The sequence below is a fragment of the Pseudonaja textilis genome, chromosome 3, assembly GCF_049901715.1.
Source record: "Pseudonaja textilis isolate UNSWEBS1 chromosome 3, rPseTex1.2, whole genome shotgun sequence".
Lineage (NCBI taxonomy): Eukaryota > Metazoa > Chordata > Lepidosauria > Squamata > Elapidae > Pseudonaja > Pseudonaja textilis.
Genome location: NC_141992.1, coordinates 51,859,681 through 51,880,621, shown reverse-complemented (window position 1 = coordinate 51,880,621; position 20,941 = coordinate 51,859,681). Strand labels below are relative to the sequence as shown.

The following is a 20,941-nucleotide window of genomic DNA, read 5'->3' as shown; positions in this document are numbered from 1 at the left end:
CTCGGCATTTCACAGAAATCAGGAGCTCATACTTCCTGATTTCTGCCCCAATCCTTCTCACGAGAAAGAGAGGCAGTGGCACTTCCTTGATGTAAGACGCGCCTTGAGGATGTATATCACACGCACCCAGCCCTTTCGCAAGTCAGAGGCCTTATTTGTGTCTTTCCATCCTGCTTCTCTCGGTCGCAAGGTGACGCCTCTCAACTGTGGGCCGCTGGATTAGGGCCGCTATCGCCAAATCCTACCAGGCTCAGTCACTTTCCGCTCCAGTGGGCATCACCGCCCACTCCACCAGAAGTGCGGCTACTTCTGCCGCATGGGCCACGCAAGCCTCGATACTTGACATCTGTAGGGCTGCCACCTGGACATCCCCCTCCCTTCATCAAGCACTATAAGATTGATATATTTGCATCCGCTGAGGCTTCCTTTGGCAGGCGTGTCCTTCAGCGTGTTATCGAAGTTCCAGAGGAGGTTCCACCCCAGACGGAACCCACCCGGAGGACTAGCCAAGCTTTGGTATGTCCCAATCTGACGCCGTAGCAGCTCCATGGAAAAGGGGCGTTGGTTCTTACCTGATACGCTTTTTTCATGGGGCTGCGGAGAGCGTCCAGCCCCACCCATTAAGCCGTCTGGTGGGGAACCTCATCGCTCAGCCAAGCACATTAACGTTCTTTAGTTAGCATGAGTACAGGGCCTGCCTTCTCGTCTTCGCAAAACTGGGACGCCGGAGGACCACGTGATGGCAAGAGGCGTTCCTCAATTTCAAGCTCAGCCTGTAGGAGCCGAGACTGAAGCACCTCCCAATCTGGACACTCTCCGCAGCCCCATGAAAAGAAGCGTATCAGGTAAGAACCAACGCCCCTTTCAGCATTCTAATCCCTCTTACCTAACAAGCATAAATTAATTATAAAAAGTCATTTTGAACAATAAAACACCCTTGGAGAAAAGAATTACAATGATTCCAGGTAGAATGTTGGCACTGGGATTTATCAAAGAACAAAGATAATAGCTACCAATAATTACTAAGGGGCTCCCTTTTGAGGGATCCTGCCTTGGCTGATTTTCCCCCTCAAATCAATACTTACCAGTGTAGCCGTCTTGGCAATCACAAGTATATCCTCCTTCCCGGCTTTGGCAATGTCCATTATTTCCACATGGATTAGAGTAGCAAAGATCAATCTCAGTTTCACAATAATCACCAGTAAAACCCAATGGGCAACGGCAACGCAGACCATTGACAGGGTGGATAGGACGGAAAAGTATAGTGTTGGAGGAAATGAAGGGTGCTGAGCTGTCAAACTTCAACACTGAGACACAACGCATATAATTCTCACAGGGTTCCCGCAAACAAATGTTATCATCAAAAGGCAAGACCCTCTGCTCTGAAATAGAAGCCAAGAGGGTCCGGTTGAGGTACAGTCGTTCTTGGAGGTCTTCTGAAGGAATGTAATGGCTGCCATGGACTCTATCCGGCAATTGTACTGACAGACTAACATTCAGGATTTGGGCAGCCTGAACATCCGTGTCATTCTGGATGTTGAAAAGGACAACATGATCACGGGGAGCAGAAAGCACAGTTGCTACTCCTTCAAGAAAGAGAGCCAGAAGTGGTGAAAGGAAACGTTCTTGGGACATGTTCTCCAGCCGCAAAGTGATACTGTTGGTCAGCATCTCATCTGTGATAATAGTCACCTGAAGCATGCATTGGGCAGCAACACTGTGGATCCCATCTATAGAAAACAGGAGAGAATAATGAGTTTCAATGTGCATTAATGAGTGAAAAAAAGAATGTAGAGATCACCTTGTAATATTCATATTATTTCTGGGGCAACAATGCTTCACTTTTATACAACAGGTGCATGGGTGAATGGGACTGGCATCTACTTTAGTTTTAAAAAGGAAGGCTGCATAACTGTACAGTATTGTATAATACAGTGAGGCACAATGCAAAGTATTTCACTATACTCTTCAATGTATAGTGTCTAAACCAAAACAGTATAGTTAATACGACACAGGACAATCTGGATGAATTCCATCCTCAATCACAGAAGCTCATTGTGGAACTCACTCTCTCTCAGTCCAACTAACTTCACAGGGTTGTTGTTGGGATAAGGGAATGCTACCTCCTAGAGCACCAAGATAAAAGGTGGGATATAAATCTAATTAAATAAATAATCTGTACTATAGCTATATTATAGATTAAGCTCTCTAAATTCATAAAATGTTTTATTCTACTTCTAATTACATGGATCACAGATTAACAATGTGTCACCCTTTATCATTGACCATGGTGACTGGAACAGATGGACATTCAACAACTTCTGTGATCCCATATGTTGCACATGCTTAATTTATAGGCACATGCTATAGGTGGGGCATCCCTGACTTCTAGATGACCTATTAATAATTGACTAGGACTGTATCATTCCCATCCTTACCCCCACATATTATTGTCTAGCTGTCGTTGCCACTTTCATCTATTTTAGTGAAACTAGATGAGGTACTATCAAGTAGGCTTTGCTCACATCCAGTTTGGATTAATATAACATACTCTGTGTCAAGCTCTCACACAGCTTAGTAGGCAGTCTTTATAATCCGTCCTATGCTATTTATCTGTTATGCAGTGGTGGGATTCAAATTTTTTTTACTACCGGTTCTATGGGTGTGGCTTGGTGGGTATGGCAGGGAAGGGTACTGTAAAATCTCCAGTCAGAGGTGGTAATTGCAGGTTCTCCAAACTACTCAAAATTTCTGCTACTGGTTTTCCAGAATTGGTCAGAACCTGTTGAATGCCACCTCTGCTGTTATGCAGAGATTCAATGTATGTAGAAAGAACTGTTAATTAAAAGTTTTATTGTTCTCTTTGTGAATGAAGAACTTTATTCACTCACTCATTCATTCATTAATTCATTCGTTCATTCATACAAGTGTGCGCATATAGACTTATGCATACATACCTAGCCAACTCAAACTCTAACCAGCTTAGAGTTCCAGTAGAATCAAGATGGGATACCTATCATACGCAATACTTTATGTATGTGATGGTCTAATGTCCCACATTTCCGACTCTCTTTTATAATTTTTTTACAAGATTTGGCCTGTCTGAGCTTGGAACTCTTACCATGCCTACTTATTTATCCATCATTGCCTCATCTTGTTCATTACATGTGGGGAACCATATTTTGTTTCAAAACAAACAATTCCTTCCTAAGTCTTCTTAAAGATCTGAACCCTGGAATTTGTCCAATGCAGAAGTAGATTTTTTCCAGAACAAATGCCTCTGCCTCTAAAGCTTACACTGAGTGGATCTCTTATACATTCCATCTTTCATATATAAACATTTATACCCAGGGGTGAGTTTCTAACCAGTTCTGTCCACCTCTGTAGAACCAGTAGCTCTGAAGAGCAGCAGACATAGAACCGGTTCTATGTCTGCTGATGTTTTTGCCCACCTACCCACCTGGGCTCTTACCTGATCTTTATTTCCTGATTTTTCAACTTCAGCTGCCGAATGAGGCACAGCTGCAGTTAGAGCAGCAAGAAAAGAGGGCTGTTTCAAAGACTGCTTCTCTGCAGGCAGCTGCTGATGACGATTTACAGGCACGCGGCTCGCAGCCTGCAGGGAAGCTCGTAAATCCCGAACCGGTAGTTAACCCTGTCGTATCCCACCCCTGTTCAAACCTTCACATAAATACATGGCATGAGAGATATACCTTTGTGTTGCTGCATACCAATATATGCATTCACAACACAGTATCGTTGGAAACACTTTTAATCTATAGGATTCTTATTCTCTACTTGCTATTCAGTTCATCATTTTATTGAATTTTAACCATTCAATTTTCCAATTAAACTACTGATTCAGAAACACAAACACATTGAATATTTTAAATTTTTTATTAGGTAATTCATTTTATCAGGTAATGACCAAGTAGCTTTCAATCTTATCACTTGAAACTGGAGTAGTTGCAAGTGAGGATGTCTACTTAGAAATTATGGTGGTGAAAATCCATAGTTTCGGGAAAAGCAGAGACAAAAGACAAGCTTATTGGTCAAATTGAACTTCCTTCACATTAAGGAAGATTTGAGGCATAATAATTTCTCATTTTTATGGCAGAAGCAGATTTTCTACAATATACGGATCCTGCTTTCTTTCTTGTAATACATTTAAAACTTGTAATACATTTAAAACACGAACAAAATCAGGATGGAAGATTCTTAAAGCAAGAAGAACCAATTACACCACTTCACTCTGAGGTGTGGGTTTTACAGATTACAGATAAACCAAGTTGGAAGAGACCTTGTAGGTCATCTAGTCCAACCCCCCACCCAAGTGGGAGACCCTACACCATTTCTGACAAATGGCAGTCCAATCTCTTCTTGAAAGTCTCAAGTGATGGTGCTCCCACAACTTCCGAGGGCAAGCTGTTCCATTGGTTGATTGTTCAGTGTCAGAAAGTTTCTCCTTGTTTCCAGGTTAAATCTCTCCTTGTTCAGTTTCCATCCATTATTCCTTGTCTGGCCTATAGGAGCTTTAGAAAATAGCTTGACCCCCTCCTCCCTATGGCAGCCCCTCAAATATTGGAACACTACTATCTTGTCTCCCCTGGTCCTTTTCTTTATTAGACTAGCCAAGCCCAGTTCCTGCAACCGTTCGTTGTATGTTTTAGCCTCCAGTCCCCTAATCATCCTGGTTGCTCTTCTCTGTACTATTTCTAGAGTCTCAACATCTTTTTTATAATGTGGTGACCAAAACTGGATGCAGTACTCTAGGTGTGGTCTTACTAAGGCTTTATAGAGTGGTATTAGTACTTCCCTTGATCTTGATTGTATCCCTCTGTTAATAACAATTTAGGATTGCATTAGGTTTTTTGTCGGCTGCTGCACACTGCTTGCTCATATTTAGCTGGTTGTCCACTAAGACTCCAAGATCCCTCTCACAGTTACTGCTATTGAGCCTGGTTTCACCCAGTCTATATGTGTACTTTTGGTTTTTCTTGCCTAAGTGTAGGACTTTACTTTTCTCTATATTGAACTTCATTTTATTAGATATGGCCCAGTGTTCTAGTCTGTCAAGATCCATCTGGATCTTGAGCCTATCTTCTTGGGTGTTAGCCAGCTTAGTATCATCTGCAAATTTTGTAAGTTCCCCTTCTATTCCCTCATCTAAGTCATTAATGAAGATATTGAAGAGTACTGGGCCTAAGACGGAACCTTGTGGCACCCCACAGCTTACTTCCCTCCATGTAGACTTCGACCCATTAAGGACTGCTCATTGAGTACAGTTTGCCAGCCAGTTGTGAATCCATCTAGTGGTGGATCTATCTATTCCACTTTTTTCTAGCTTACTAAGAAATAGGTTGTGGTCTACTTTATTGAATGCCTTGCTGAAATCTAAATATATTATGTCCACAGTATTTTGTTGGTCTACTAATTTAATCACTGTGTTGAAAAATGAAATAAGATTGGGGGACTTCCAGTTTGTGTTTCTTCGCTGACAGACTGAAACCATGATCGTGAGCGGTTTCAATCTGTGCTCGCCACTAGAGCGCCCCGGGCTTCGGGGCTAAGTGAACCCGTAGAGGTGGTGAAGAGGGGGGAGACTGCCAGCAGGGTTGAGGAGAGCCTCATCTCTCCTCCTCAGCTGGCCATTACTGCCTTTCCCAAAGGCAGTTGCAGCGGTGGTCAGAAATGGCCACCTCAAAGAAGAACTCGACTGGAAAAGAATGTGCAGGAGGAAGATAAGAAGTGAAAGTCTTGGTTGGCCGGGTTAAACTGCAAAAGCAACAATGCAAGGTACCCTGGTATTTAAACTATAAAAAAATAACATTGTTCCCTAAGAAGATTTTGAAGCAGCGAAGGAGAGAGAAAAGGGAAAGGATTTAGTTTGTTTTTTTCTCTTCCCTTCTATATACTGACAGCTAAAAGACTTAAGCAAGAAATTGAAAAAAAATCCACTTTGACATCAACAGGCATTTAAGCTGAAAATAAAATGTCAAAGGGATAATAAAGATTTCTGGATACTTAAAAGCTTTTCAAAGCAGGAAAGGAGAGAAAAAGAATAAACGGGCAGGATCTGGAAAAATGGAGGAGACTGCCTGGAACTAAAACCTCAACAAGATTCCTAAAAGACATTTTAACTGAAACTTGGCAACAAAATAGTAGAACCCCAGGAAGAGAAAGTTGAAAAAGAAGCAAGAAGAAACACCTTGGGATTATTTGGATTACTTGGTGATCTCTGGATTTTTGGTTACTGCATTTAAATGACTAAAATCAATCAGGTGGTTGTTTAAAAGTGTTTAAAATGGCACCACTTTTAGAAGAACTGAAAATGGAACTTAAAAAGTACAAAGAAGATGCACAAGAAGGGAGAGGTTCTTTTGGCTTCGTATTTCAACTCTTAGAAATGGAGATCTGGAACTATGAGAAACAACAAGAAACGCTTGCAGAACAAGAAGATTGGGACAAAGAAGAAGCCATCTTTAATGAACAAGTAATTTTATGTGGGGGGAAAAAGGAAAGGGGGGAAAGAGAATGAAAAGTTTAAGATTTGAGAAAACAACCCCCCAAAAAGAATAGTTTGAAAAATAAGTGTAATATTAGAAAGCAACAGAAGAGGGGATTACAGAAGAGAGAATTAGAAGTGGAGAGACAAGGGTGTAAAAAGGGGAGGGAGAAGAAGATAGGGAAGAAGCAAAGGAAAAGAAGTTATAAAGGACAGAAACAAGATATAGAGAAACAGGGCAAAGGTATAAGAATTGAAAGTATAAGCCTGTTTAGAGATAATGGGTGAAAACTTAATTATAAAAGGGAGTCTGCAAAGGTACATAAGATAGCATTGTTACATTACAAATAGAAATAATCTTTGAAAATATGCTTAAAATGATGGATAAAATATTTATTGTAATCTAGTGGTATGCTTGTTAATAAACAAATGAAATAAAGTGAATGAGAGAATTAAATTAGGAAAGGATGGGAACATTTTAATTATTATTAATGATTTACAAAATATAAGTGAAGAGAAATATGGAAAAAATATTAATTGTGGAAAATGTATAAGTGTTCCCAAGGAAGTATGATATTTAATTGAAAAGAAATGTTAAAGATGTTAAGATGTTAATGAATATTAATGATAAAATTGAATCGGAATGGAATGAGTGTTTTATTTACATATATATATATTCTTTTTTTAAGAATATAGTGTGTATTTTAAGAATGTACCAAGCAGAATTCGATTGGAAGTTATGTATTATATTGAATGTTATAATCTTAAAGGTATACACTGAAGCTTAAATAAGAGTTGAATGGATAAAATTAAAAGACATAAAGGTGTCATACTCAAAATTAGTAACTACAGGAGAAAATTTGTTTAATGAGAAAAAATAATATGAAATTGAAACAGGACAGACAAAAGTATAATGATTTGAATTGAGATAAGATAATCAAAATAAAGTTGAGAAAATTAAAAGAGTGGAAAAACTACATAGAAAATGTAAAACAGTAATAAGATATGGAATAGAACACAAGAATGAGCATGAAATTGAATTTGTGTCTGTATGAAGAAGTGTAACCCGGAACCATGCTATTTTTTTAAAAAAGATGTTTTATTTGTATTATGTTTTTTTTGTGAAAACCTAAATAAAATTTTCAAAAAAAGAAGAAGAAGAATGAAATAAGATTGGTTTGGCATGATCTGTTTTTAACAAACCCATGCTGACTGCTAGTTATTACTTTACTTGTTTCTAGATGTTCACAGATATATTTTTTTCTTATCTTTTCCAGTATCGTCCCGGGTATTGATATAAGGCTGATGGGTCTATAGTTTCCTGGGTCTGGTTTTTTTTTTCCTTTTTTGAAGATGGGAACCACATCAGCTCTTTCCCAGTCCTCTGGTAGTTCCCCGGTGCTCCAGGATTTTTGAAAGATATGGTGCAGTGGTTCTGAGATGACCTCTGCCAGCTCCTTTAAAACTCTGGGATGTAATCCATCGGGCCCGGGTGATTTGTTTTCATCAAGATCAGACAGGTGTTCTCTTACTATTTTTTTGCTTATTTTAACTGTTATTTCTGGTCTGTCTTTTACAGTTATGTTTTTGGTGGGTTGAGCTATAGCTTCTTTTTGTGTGAAGACAGATGCAAAGACTGAGTTAAGCAGTTCTGCTTTTTCTCTGTTGCCTGTTATTTCCTTGCCATATTCTCTCTTTAGTGGACTGACTGTTTCCTTGATTTTTTTCTTGTTATTTATATGTTGGAAGAAACTTTTTTTTATTATCTTTGACTTTTGTTGCAAGTCTTTGTTCGTTCCTATCCTGACTTTGTCTTTGCAGATTCTGGCTATCCACTGATATTCTGCCTTAGTTGTATGTCCTTTCCATTTTTTGTACTTGTCCTTTTTTTCTTTCAATTTGCCAGAGAGATCGTTGTGTAGTCATGCTGGTTTCTTCTTGGATTTCTTGTTTTTCTTTCTCAGTGGTATTGTGCTGGTCTGGGCTTCTATGATCATACTTTTAAGAGTTTCTCAAGATTCTTGAGTTGTTTTCCCCTTTAGGATTTTCATCCATGGAATCTTTCCCAAGTTCTCTCAGAGTTTATTGAAATCAGCTCTTTTAAAATCCAAGACTCTGGTGTCATTATGTTCTGTTGCTTGTGTTTGTGTTATGTTGAATTCTAGTATGACATGGTCACTCTCACCCAAGGTTCCTGCAGTTTCAATTCTCTCTATCACTTCTTCTCTGTTTGTAAGAATTAAGTCCAGTATGGCTGTCCCTCTAGTTTCACCCTCTACCTTTTGGACAACAAAGTTGTCAGCTAGGTTGGTTAGGAACTTATTTGATTTTTCACTTGGTGCAGAATTAGTTTTCCAACTGATATCAGGATAATTAAAGTCTCCCATTACTATTGTTGTGTGTTTCCTGCATATATTTGTTAGTTGGCTGGCAAAAAGGACATCTATTTTTTCTGCTTGATTGGGTGGCCTATAATATATGCCTATGGCCATGTCATTCTTTTTTTTTTTTTTGCTATCTGTACAGTTTCCTTATTTGCATTTGCACATTATTTGCATATTTTTTTAAAAAAACATCAAGACTCCATCCTAACCTAGTCCCTGTCAGGTGTTTATTTGACTGCTACTGCTACAGCCCCAGCTACCAAAGCTGAAAGGATACAATCCTTTCAAGGGCTGTAATTCAATTATTTCCAGTTCAATTATCACCTCATTCTACTGCCTGTGTACAGACAAGGCATGGCATGATGTGCAATGAGATAGCAACACTCTTCATGTTTCTTGATTAGCTGCTAGAAATGAAAGATAAGAAAACAGGGGAAGCAATGTCAGGATGTCACACATTATGTTGATTTGACATCCAGATAGAGACATATATTCCTTGCGGTGTCACCTTATGGAATGCAATTTTTGTTTTGTAACTTTTGACTGAACATCTAAAAATCTTTTTAAAGCATTCCAAGAAGTATTGGCCACTAATGCATCCCAGGACTAACTTCACCTCATATTTTCATATGGTATGTACAAATGATTTTCCAATATACCAGAGTGAAGTGCTGTGGTGGCACAGTGGTTAGAATGCAGTACTGCAGACTACTTCTGCTGACTGCTGGCTGCCAGCAGTTCGACAGTTCGATCCTCACCAGGGTCAAGGTTGACTCAGCCTTCCATCACTCCAAGGTTGATAAAATGAGGGGCCAGTTTGTTGAGGGCAATATGCTGACTCTGTAAAACACTTAGAGAGAGCTGTAAAGCACTGTGAAGTGGTATATAAGTCCAATGCTATTGGTATACCCCAAATGTCTCAAATTGAAGGTCTTCATAAAGTTCCAAAACCCAGCATGTATGTTCGTGCCTTTAAGATGTTGTTGACTCCTGGCAATTGCCTAGACAAGTCCCTGCAATTTTATTGGAAAGAGTTCAGAAGTAGCTTGCCAGTCTTTCTTTGCAGGACTTAAAGAGAGTGTAATAGTATTATGAGAGTGTAATATTATTGTATGTGGAAGTAATCTTGGGAGACAGGGAAAAGACCCACAACCAGGGAATGGTTGGACAGCAAGTAGCTTAGACACAGAAGGAATGTGGACATAGCAAATCACAGGAAGGACCTTTCCTAGCTTCTTTGGCTATAAAGATAACGGGGGAGAAAAAGATGTCCAGGCTTGCAAGATTAAAATAACCTTACAATAAAATACAGCTAGTATTTCTTGATGTGCTTCTCATTTGGACTACTTTACGAGGCTGACCAAGAAAGACAGGCCCAAAGCCACCCAACTGACTTCACATTTGAGGCAGGACTAGAATTCATGGTCTCACAGTTTCTATCGTGTTGCCTTAGCCACTACACAAAAATGGCTCTCAAGGCCACTGTATCCATTTCTTTCAACAACAACAACAACAAAAGAATACTACTTTGGGTCAGTTTTCACCATCTGCTATCACCATGAAATAGAAGTGACATCTAATATGCTTTGCTACCATTTCAGCGTGTTCTAAAGAGGTGCTGTTAGGCTCATGTCCCAGTCTCACACATTTGCATAGTACTATTTGCTGTATAGTAAATACTCTCTCTGCTGCTACTTTGGGCTTTAGCAATCCATTCCTACTATCCTAGTGCCATGTCATTAATGGGGTTCCTGTTGCTGAAGGAACTGAAAGAGTCCACTCAATGATCATAGTCAGAATTATTAACCTAATCCCAGAAAATAGATTTTTCTGAGGTTTTAAGATCTAGTTTCCACCTTCATAGCCAAACTTGTCTTAACCTGTCCTGAAAAATTAATTTTTACACTAGTCTTGCACTCTAGTTTGATATAATTCCAACACAGTCTTGATCATGCTATAGTTAATACAACCTTTTTAGATTGTTCATTTATGCTAGTGGTTTTATTTGATAATACTTATCACTCCTCTGAGTGATGGACACTGCTTGAAAATGGTTTCAGGGTGAATCTGAGGTATGATCTGGCACCATATAGATCAGGGGTCCCCAAACTTGGCAACTTTAAGACTTGGACTTAAGTCCACAAGTCTTAAAGTTGCCAAGTTTGGAGACCTCTGAGATAGATAAAAGTCTATTAGAAGTTTAAATGTGATTACTTCTTAATTTATACCTTCTGTTTAAGATTTTAGAATTAAGCTAATCCAGCAGGATATGAACCAAATACATACATACAAAGGAATGCACTAATATCTAAAGAGATAATAAAGGATAATCACTACAACCTCTCCCTCCAAAGGAAAAAATAATTAATGGAAAAAATTATCTTATTGTTGCCTATTTTGGACATGATATATCACTTTCCGGCCATCCTTTCGTCCCTCCCTGTTTCAACTGCTGTGATTTGGTATCTTACTTATTCTGGATATTCAAGCTCATTAAGTATGACCAAACAGAAGCTCAAAAAAGAAAAGTGCCCGGGGCGGGGGAGTTTATATGCTTACAAAAGTATCCAGAAATTATGACCAAATCAAATGAAAAGAGGAACACTGAAAATGATGCTACAGTAAAAGAATTAGATCAGGTTGCTCAGAGAAAAGCAGGAAGGAAGCTGGCCTTGGTTTCTGCCAGTGGTTTGGCTCAAGCAAAGGGAAAGAGGAGAAAGGAAACAAATGAGCTGCATGGTCAGGAAGCAGCAGAAGAAAAACTTGTATCATCCTGTTGTTAGTCACAAGGGCAGATGGGCACATAGATAAGACACCAAACAAATATACAGGAATAATAGCTCCAAAGACACACACACACACACACACAGAGAGAGAGAGAGAGAGAGAGAGAGAGAGAGAGAGAGAGACTCTTCAGCCAGGTCCAAAATGTTTCTGCAATATAGGTGTGCTATGTAATCTACAGCATGATTTGTGGCATTCACTTTTAAAATAATAAATGTCTATGAAATGTCATCACAATATTAAAAAAAAGATGTTGAGACTCTAGAAAGAGTGCAGAGAAGAGCAACAAAGATGCTTAGAGACTGAAGGCTAAAAACATATGAAGAAAGGGAAGTGGTGGGATTCAATTTTTTTTTTACTACCGGTTCTGTGGGCGTAGCTTGGTGGGCGTGGCAGGGGAAGGACACTGTAAAATCACCAGTCAGAGGTGGTATTTGCCATTCTCCGAACTACTCAAAATTTCCACTACCGGTTCTCCAGAACTGGTCAGAACCTACTGAATACCACCTCTGAGAAAGAGTGCAGAAATTGTGTATGTCTAGTTTAATGAAAAGAAGAACTAGGGGTGACATGATAGAAGTGTTCCAGTATCTCAGGGGCTGCCACAAAAAAGAGTGAGTCAAGCTATTGTCCAAAGCACCTAAAAGGCAGGAAAAGAAGCAACAGATGGAAAATAATCAAGGAGAGAAGCAACCTAGAACTAAGGAGAAATTAATTAGTGAAATCATTTGCCTTCAGAAGTTATGGGTGCTCCAACACTGGAAGTTTTAAAGAAAAGATTGGACAATTATTTTTCTGAAATGGTAGAGGGTTTCCTGCTTGAGTGGGGTTTGGACTTCACTAGAAGACCTCCAAGGTCCCTTACATCTCTGTTATTCTATTATTCACCATGCTCTTCCCCGCAAATACAACCTCTATAATTTTAAATAAGAGTAGACTGTGTTCCTGGCAATCATATGGTTTTTTTACTCCCAATTCACGTAATCTGTGTCTTTCTCCTTCTTCAGCATCTAACTTCTTCATGGTTGGGTCTTTTTTATTTGCCTCCATGATCATACAACCCCCCACATAATAAAGTCAGTGCAATATAATTAGAATAAAAACAGGGACAACAATTGAGTCAAAGCTCTGGTGTTAATTCTGTCTTCAAGCAAACAACCAAGCTTAGAGAACACCAAGGATTCCACATTTCTAAACCATCCACTACCTGCGTTCTTAAGAAATCATTCCCATATCCTATTAAACCATAATGAATGCAAAGTCATTTGCCCCCCCTCTCACATGCACAGGCTCTTTCAACTCCAACTCACTGAGGGGTGGGGGATGTTTCTAGTCTGGTTTTGTTTGATTCGTTTTGTTTTTTTTATTATATGGAGCCACAAGAACAAAGAGCTGAACAAAGTGCCAGCTTCGTACTTACACAAAACAAGGAGAGGAGGCTATCCAAAATAGCTATTGCCTTGTCTTTCCTATGGCTGAGTTTTTTAAATTGACATAGTGGCCTAAACCTTACATTTCTTCCACCCACCCCCCCAGTCATGAAAGAGGCTACAGCTGGTCCGTTCAGTTTTCCAGTTCAGGCAAATGCTATCAATAATTAACTTTCTTAATCTGAGCAATGGTAGGAATCTACCGGTTGAGTAGCTACCAAGAGTCAGGAGTGGTAACACTCTCTGGCACCTGCACTTGGAAATTCCCTTAGGAAAGTGCCTTAGCCCCTCCTTCATTTTCAGTCAGAGATACTTAAGGCATAATTCAGATCTAGTGCAGATGTTTGTATGCCGAACATACAAAGCAGAAAAAAGTGCTAAAATTAGAAGTAGTATGGCAAAGGTGGGTGGTAATCACAATGCATGAAATGGAAGTTCCTTTCACAGACTCCCCAACTTATCTCTTTATGGTTAGCAGCCATGAGTTTTCAGATCTATATGTAAAATACCCTATATTATATGTACTGAAATACCCTTGCATTATAATTCTATAATGTCTACTCAGAAGTAAATGCTGTTAAATTTATAAAAGCCAAATGACAGGTATACCTAACTATTTAAAATAAAACAATCCAAAATCTACATTAAGGCAATGGGTAGGTTCACAGATCAAGCTTGAAATGGATTACCTAACAATATTTTATTATTCAGTAAACCACAACTGACACATAACATTCTAAGGAACAAACAAATGAATGGTTTAGTATGATGTGTAATGCAGGCAATATCTTTATTAGTTCCCATTAAAATGTCACAAAATTTGTTTGAATTAATTTTGGTAAACTTTAGTTTGCTTTAATAAAACTATTGGTCTAGTGTCCATTGAGTTCAAAGATACCTCCTACTGAGTGAATTAACGTGTTTCCTATTAAATAGAAGACACTCCTCTTAATTCAACGACAGGACCTATATATCAGAGGCTGTCCGCTTGCCCATCCCAATCAGTATCTGAAGAGCAAACAGACCACTAACTGCAATCTTCCCAATCATGTTAAGATTAATAATATTTCTGTTTAAATTATAGTGTACTTATAAATCTGTTTACCTCTTTATCATTATATCTGCACAATAAATGGACATAAAATTGCAACCATAGTTCAGGATTAAATAATGACCCAGGTTTGCATTTACAGTACTAAACATTTCATCAAAAAATGAAAGGTAATGCTGCATTCATTTCAGGGAGAATAGGAATCAAGAGGCCTTGTAGATTGTAGAACTTCAGGGGAAAAATGGCCACAGCCTCAATTTTACAACTAGAGTGTGGGAATCCCCCCCAAAATTAAAGAATCCCACTATTCAATCAAAAAAAGGAATATAAAAATTTATCATGACTCCAACCTGTTAATTACATGAAATCAATGTTTGGGTTCTGACAACGCGGTCAAAGCACATTCCATTGGCATGGGAGAAACACTCCAAGTAGAATATGAATGCAGGTATAACCACTTAGCTAAAAACTACTAGCAAAAATTCAAGAAATGAAATTAAAGGGCAGAAGATAAATGACAAAGGCAGATTGTTATGTATAAGCCCAGATTTGCTACAATCATATAGAAAAAAAATACATTTTTTTGTTTATTTAAACAATATGGAATGCTGCAAAGCAAAATAATAGCCTCCAGAATTGTCTTCATTTCACAGAATACTTCTGAAATTTACCTGGGCCCTTAGAAAATAAAAATGCAATGTAACAGGCAACCCAGTGCTTTCGTTGGAATTGTTCCCATCTATGCAGAAGGAAGGCAGATAAATGGAATGTGGTAGCAGCTATCCTGAGGCTAAAAGATATGGCAGGGAATATCCTCATCATGTTGCCTTCTAATAAAACAGAAATTTAAGTTTAGATACATCAACCACCATGCTCAAAAACTGTAAGCATGCCATCTTGACTAAAAAGTTGAGGCACATCCAAATTAAGCAGTCTTCCTTAATGTGTTTGTTCATTTTGAAGGTGGCACTATATTTCACATAGTATTTTTAGCTTTAATACAGTATTTTTGTTTCTGGATACTTCAAACCTGATTCAATTTCCATGCTAATACCGTGTTTCTCATATAATAAGGCCGGGTCTTATTTTTTTTTTGAGCCCTGAAAAAATGGCTAGGGCGTCTTTTCGGGGGTGACTTAATTCCCCCCCTTGCATCTTTGGGTGGATGGGTGGCGACTGCTTGGATGTTGACCTCGGCATTGGTGGGGCACTTCGTATCGGGGTCAACGCAGGCAGCACCATATCCAGGTGTGCAACAAAAGTACTTCCTAACGGCAAGCCCCCCCACCATTCCCCCCATTTCGCATGTTTTAATATAGGCCTTAATTTGCGGGGAGGGGCTTAATTTCATTTCATGCCTATAAAACATGCTGGGACTTCCTATTGGGGGAGGCAGTATTGTTGGAGAAACAGGGTAATTACATTCCAGATGGTTGCTGTATAGATGTCCGCTCCTAACCACTGTTTCCTCTTCTGACATGGATGACTAGAAGTTAAACAGCTCAGCTGTAGAACAAATGCAGAATCCTTACAACTTTACTATATTGTTGCCTTCTCACAATGACCCCAAACAGACATAAATGTCATATGCTGAAGAACCCTAACGTGGGCATTTCTTCGAAACATAGGATAAAGTCTCTAGAACTATGTTTCTCAGCAACTCAGCAATTGTAAGATGTTGTGACTTCAACTCCCAGAATTCTAGGATTAGAATAGAATAGAATAGAATAGAATAGAATAGAATAGAATAGAATAGAATAGAATAGAATAGAATACCTTTATTGTCATTACATTCCACGAATACAATGAAATTTGAAAACTAGAAATTTGAAAACTACAGTGCCCCAAACACCACATCCCAATCACACTACTGAGAATTTAAAAATTAAAATTATTAAAATAATCATAATAATAATTAAAAACCTAGTCTAAAACCTATCTAAAATATTTAGTAAGTTAAATAGTTTAAAAATGCTACTATATACATAGGATTATAATATAATTTGTTCATTCATTCATTCATTTATGTGTTAAATTTATGTTCCACCCATCTCGCCATGGGGCTACTCTGACTATAACAATCAAATGGGGAAAAATGATTTTAAAAATGTAAAAATAACAATAGAAGTGCAATAATATGAAATTTAAAAGATGAGCAGAGGGGGAGCAGGAAATGGAGGGGGAGTGGTCCCCAGCAAGTTAAACTTAAATTTTATTTTTTGAACTTTCTGACGTTGAGAAACTCTGTTCTAGACCAATATTACTTCTCAATTAGCTATACCATATCCAAACATTTTTCCTTTCCTTGCATCATTTCCAATTATTACAAAACTAAAACAATCAAAACGAAACACTCTCCCTTTGTCAGTGTTGATATACAGAAGGCAGATGGCTAAGGCATGGAAAGGAAATACTGGGATTTTGGAAGACTGGGATTAACCAGCCAAAGATTAAGCAATGCCTGGAATACAAGAATCTTGTTCAGATTCAGCTGTGTGGTAAAACATACCTGAGAGATGCCTGATGCTATGCTTTATAACTTCAAGCAGGGATGTCAAATGGACAGCCCACAGGCCGGATGTGTGATGCATAGGCCACACCCACCCTAGCTCCATGAAAGGGAAAAACATTGCAAAACATCACATGATGGCAACATGACGCCTGTGCTTTGTAGAGACAGCACTCAACTAGTGCTGTTGAGTGCTGTCACTCAATTACTAAAAAACTTATTTGGACTACAAAAGTCTGTTTGAAGGTCAGTGAGATGTTCCAAGTTAGGGAGTGAAGTCCTCTCATCAGAAAACTACAAACTGGAAGCAGAGAAAATGACAGAAATATGAGGGCTATCCACAAAATAGATTACGTTTTCATCTGTAGCAAGAAGGGGCGGAGCTAGCACGGCCATCTTTGGTCTGTGCGTCCGCCGCTCAGTCTGCATCTAGTCGTGCTAGTGGGAGGTTCGTATCATTGCCCGTTATTTCACAGCAAACGTTTGAAATGTGTGCTGCAATTGAAAATCCCGCGAGTTGTGAGGTGCGATCAGTGATAAGGTTTTTGTTGGCAAAAAAACATAAACCGATTGAAATTTTAATTGAAAAATTGAAAAACTAAGAAAAGCAATTCAGAACAAGCATAGAGGAAACTTAAGCTCAAAAATTTTGTTCCAAGCCAGGTCTTCATCCTTGGAAACAAGTGGTAGTCGCTTGGTGCAAGATCGGGGCTGTAGGGCGGATGAGGAAAAATCTCCCACTTGAAAGCATTCAGGACTTCTCGGGTGCGATTTGCTGTGTGTGGTTGGGCATTGTCATGCAAAAACAAAAATTTTGAGCTTAACTTTCAAATGTCATATTCCTCTTGTCAAGCCGCTCCTGAACAACAAACAATGTCAGAAGCGTCTTACCTGGGCTACAGAAAAACAGAACTGGTCTGTTGCTCAGTGGTCCAAGGTTCTCTTTTCTGTTGAGAGCAACTTTTGCATCTCATTTGGAAACCAAGGGCCCAGAGTTTGGAGGAAGAATGAAGAGGCACATACTGCAAGATGCTTGAAGTCCAGTGCGAAGTTTCCACAGTCTTTGTTGATTTGGGGAGCCATGTCATCTGCTGGCATTGGTCCACTGTGCTTCATTAAGTCCAGGGTCAACGCAGGGTCAACGCATTTTTCAGCAAGACTTGGCACCTGCCCACAGTACCAAAAGCACCAAAATCTGATTCAGTGACCGTGGGATTACTGTGCTTGATTGGCCAGCAAACTCGCCTGACCTGAACCCCATAGAGAATCTATGCAGCATTGCCAAGAGAAAGATGAGAGACATGAGACCGAACAATGCAGAAGAGCTGAAGGCCGCTATTGAAGCATCCTGGTCTTTCATAACACCTCAGCAGTGCCACAGGCCGATCGCTTCCATGCCATGCAGCATTGAGGCAGTAATTGCTGCAAAAGGGGCCCAAACCAAGTACTGAGTACATATGCATGCTTATACTTTTCAGAGGTCCGACATTGTTTTATTGACTGCATATAATATTCTAATTTTCTGAGATTATGCATTTGGGGTTTTCATGAGCTGTAAGGCATCATCCTCACAATTATGACAAATTACAGCTTGAACTATCTTGATTTCCATGTAATGAGTCTATCTCATATATTAGTTTCACCTTTTAAGTTGCGTTACTGAAATAAATGAACTTTTGCACGATATTCTAATTTTTCGAGTTTCACCTATATATGATGGAAGGATGAATTAAATATTTTGACAGGGTACCTCATTGTAAAGATCACTCTGAGAAAAATCAGAGGAAGTGGTACATGCATTGGGCAAAAAAGCAAAGTCAATGGGGAAGCCAGATTCACTTAACAGCCATGTTACTAGCTTAACAACTGCAGTTATTCACTTAGCAACAGTGTCAAGGAAGGTCATAAAATGGAGCAAAATTCACTTAACAAATGTTTCACTTAGCATCAGAAATTTTGGGGTCAATTATGGTCCTAAGTCAAGGACTACCTATAACTAGAGCAATGTAAAAGCCATTTCAAAGATCTGGTGTTTCAAGTGGCCTTCAGGATTCTTGTTGAAAATTACTGAAATTGAAATCCATCATATTCGAAATAGAAAATCAAACAACCTAGGCCTTCACTGTTCCATATGCCGATTCCACTTGGTCTGTATCTAAAGGATTCCTTTGTTTGTGGAAGCACACTCCTTGTTTTACAATTGTATATACATGACCAACGCTGCCTTTTAATAAGTAATGCCACCAGTGAATCCTGCAGTGTGTAAACACTTCAACAATGTAATAACTATTCTCAGCAAAGGAGAATTAATTATAATGATCACACCTCCACCAATTGTAATTAAGCTCTATTGCAGACTAAAATTGGTCTTCCCGAATTATTTGATAAATATTTCTGAATGGTTTAATGAACTTTTGTTTTACGAGGTAGAAGAAATTGAAACATCTCTCCCAATATAGAACCTAGCTCGCTGTTTTCTAGTATGTCCCGGAAAGTGAACTAACATCCTTTCTGTTGAATGTATAATGTCCTTGGCCACACGGGCCACACAAGAGGGGGATAGTCACATGGGAAAAGCAAGGAATAATTAATGTTATTGCTGGTGACTGCTAACTATACACAGAAGTATTACGGCCTAAAGCCTTTGAATAAGGCAATCGTTTTTCATCTTCCGGACTGACTGTGTGTGGCAAACATCTTAGACAGATCCATGACCAGAGTTTAGTAATCCCTTTTATAGTAATAATTGCCAAATATCAATTCTTGTTTCATATGCATCAGACTTTAAAAGTTGTTGAGCCAAAAAAACAGCTAACTTGATCCTACCTGGTTCTTTGGGTCTGCATGCTCATTCTGCAGAGACGCCATTCATTGAACTCAAATAACTTCCTCACAGAAGCTTTGTTCTATTCTGCTCATTCTGAGACTTTAATATCTGGTCTGATACTCAATCCCTGAAATATGTGAACACAGACTTCTCATCCAGCAACACACCCTAAGCATTTGTCTCATCCAAAGCCCTCATGGTGCTACAGTTATCGTAGCTGGTCTGCAAAAATTACTTGGCCGCCTGCCTATGGGCCTGGTGTTCTGCTTAAACACACACACACACACACACACACACACACACAAGATTGGTCTCTGCTGAACTCTCTGCAGATGGGAGACCCCGCTGCTGGGGAACAAAGGTGAATCTGAATTCTTCCCCACTATGTTACTCTTCCTTTCAGGGAAAGATTGCTGCTTCACTATCGCCTCAGCATCTCCATGGCAACAAGTACTAACAAAGCATCTAGCAGAACTGCACTTTTTTCCCAGAGCCACAGAAAGCAAAAAAAAAGAAAAGAAAAGGAATCATGGCAATGTTGTACTCCAACACATCCCATGTCCCTGACAAAGAGAAGGCGCTCAGCTCAGAAACAGCAGGAGAATGGGAGGTCATTTGTCAATTGACACGGGAGCTCCATATGGGCCTGCGTGTTTAAGAAAAACATAGCACTCTCAGAGCTCTCTCGTTCTCAAATTGGAAATCTTTGGAGAACCATGGGGAGACTGGTCAATCACACACTTCAGCCCTAGATAGAATAGGGAATGATTTCATAGCTATGTCCCATCTGCACCCTTTGCCCCATAAAAAAAGTAACATGGGGATCTATGGCATATGAAACTGCTCAGGAGATCCATGACTGTGCTCGCTGGAATTAGCAACAGCAGTAGCATTTAGGCATATATATTGCTTCCTAGTGCTTTACAACCATCTCTAAGTGGTTCACAGGGTCAGCATATTGCCCCCAACAATCTGGGTCCTCATTTTACCAGCCCTCGGAAGAATGAAAGATGGAGTCAACCTTGAACCGGTGAGAATCAAACTGCGGCAGTCAGCAGAAGTAGCCTGCAATACTGCATCCTAACCGCTGTGCGACCATGGCTTTTATTAGCCCAACATCCTCCCTCCAAGATTGCAGGAACTTGGGTCTAAGTTTCTGATACCAGACCATGCCTGAACAAATCCCTCTGCAGACACAAGCCAGCCTGTCTAGATGAGGAAATGGAGAGATTGCTAGTGTTGCCTAGACTGCCAGATCTGTTAACAAGGGGCGAGGAGAAGGAAAAAGGGCTTAATCTCCTTGTTGCTCAGACGCTCCTATTCAGAGGTGGGTATTCAGCAGGTTCTGACCAGTTCTGGAGAACCGGTAGTGGAAATTTTGAGTAGTGCAGAGAACCGGCAAATCCCACCTCTGACTGGCCCCATCCTCATCTATTCTCTGCCTTCCGAGT

General features: G+C 39.4%; 1 protein-coding gene across 6 annotated transcripts in view; it reads right to left on the bottom strand.

Moving 5' to 3' along the window:
- Positions 1-20,941, bottom strand: part of CELSR2 (cadherin EGF LAG seven-pass G-type receptor 2) — a 115,009-nt gene that overhangs the window by 71,753 nt on the left and 22,315 nt on the right. For all 6 annotated transcript variants that reach the window (XM_087929719.1, XM_087929715.1, XM_087929717.1 and 3 more), the window contains exon 2: positions 1,086-1,730. In XM_087929719.1, the coding sequence (XP_087785845.1) occupies positions 1,086-1,730 (645 nt within the window). The remainder of the gene's footprint in view (positions 1-1,085; positions 1,731-20,941) is intronic.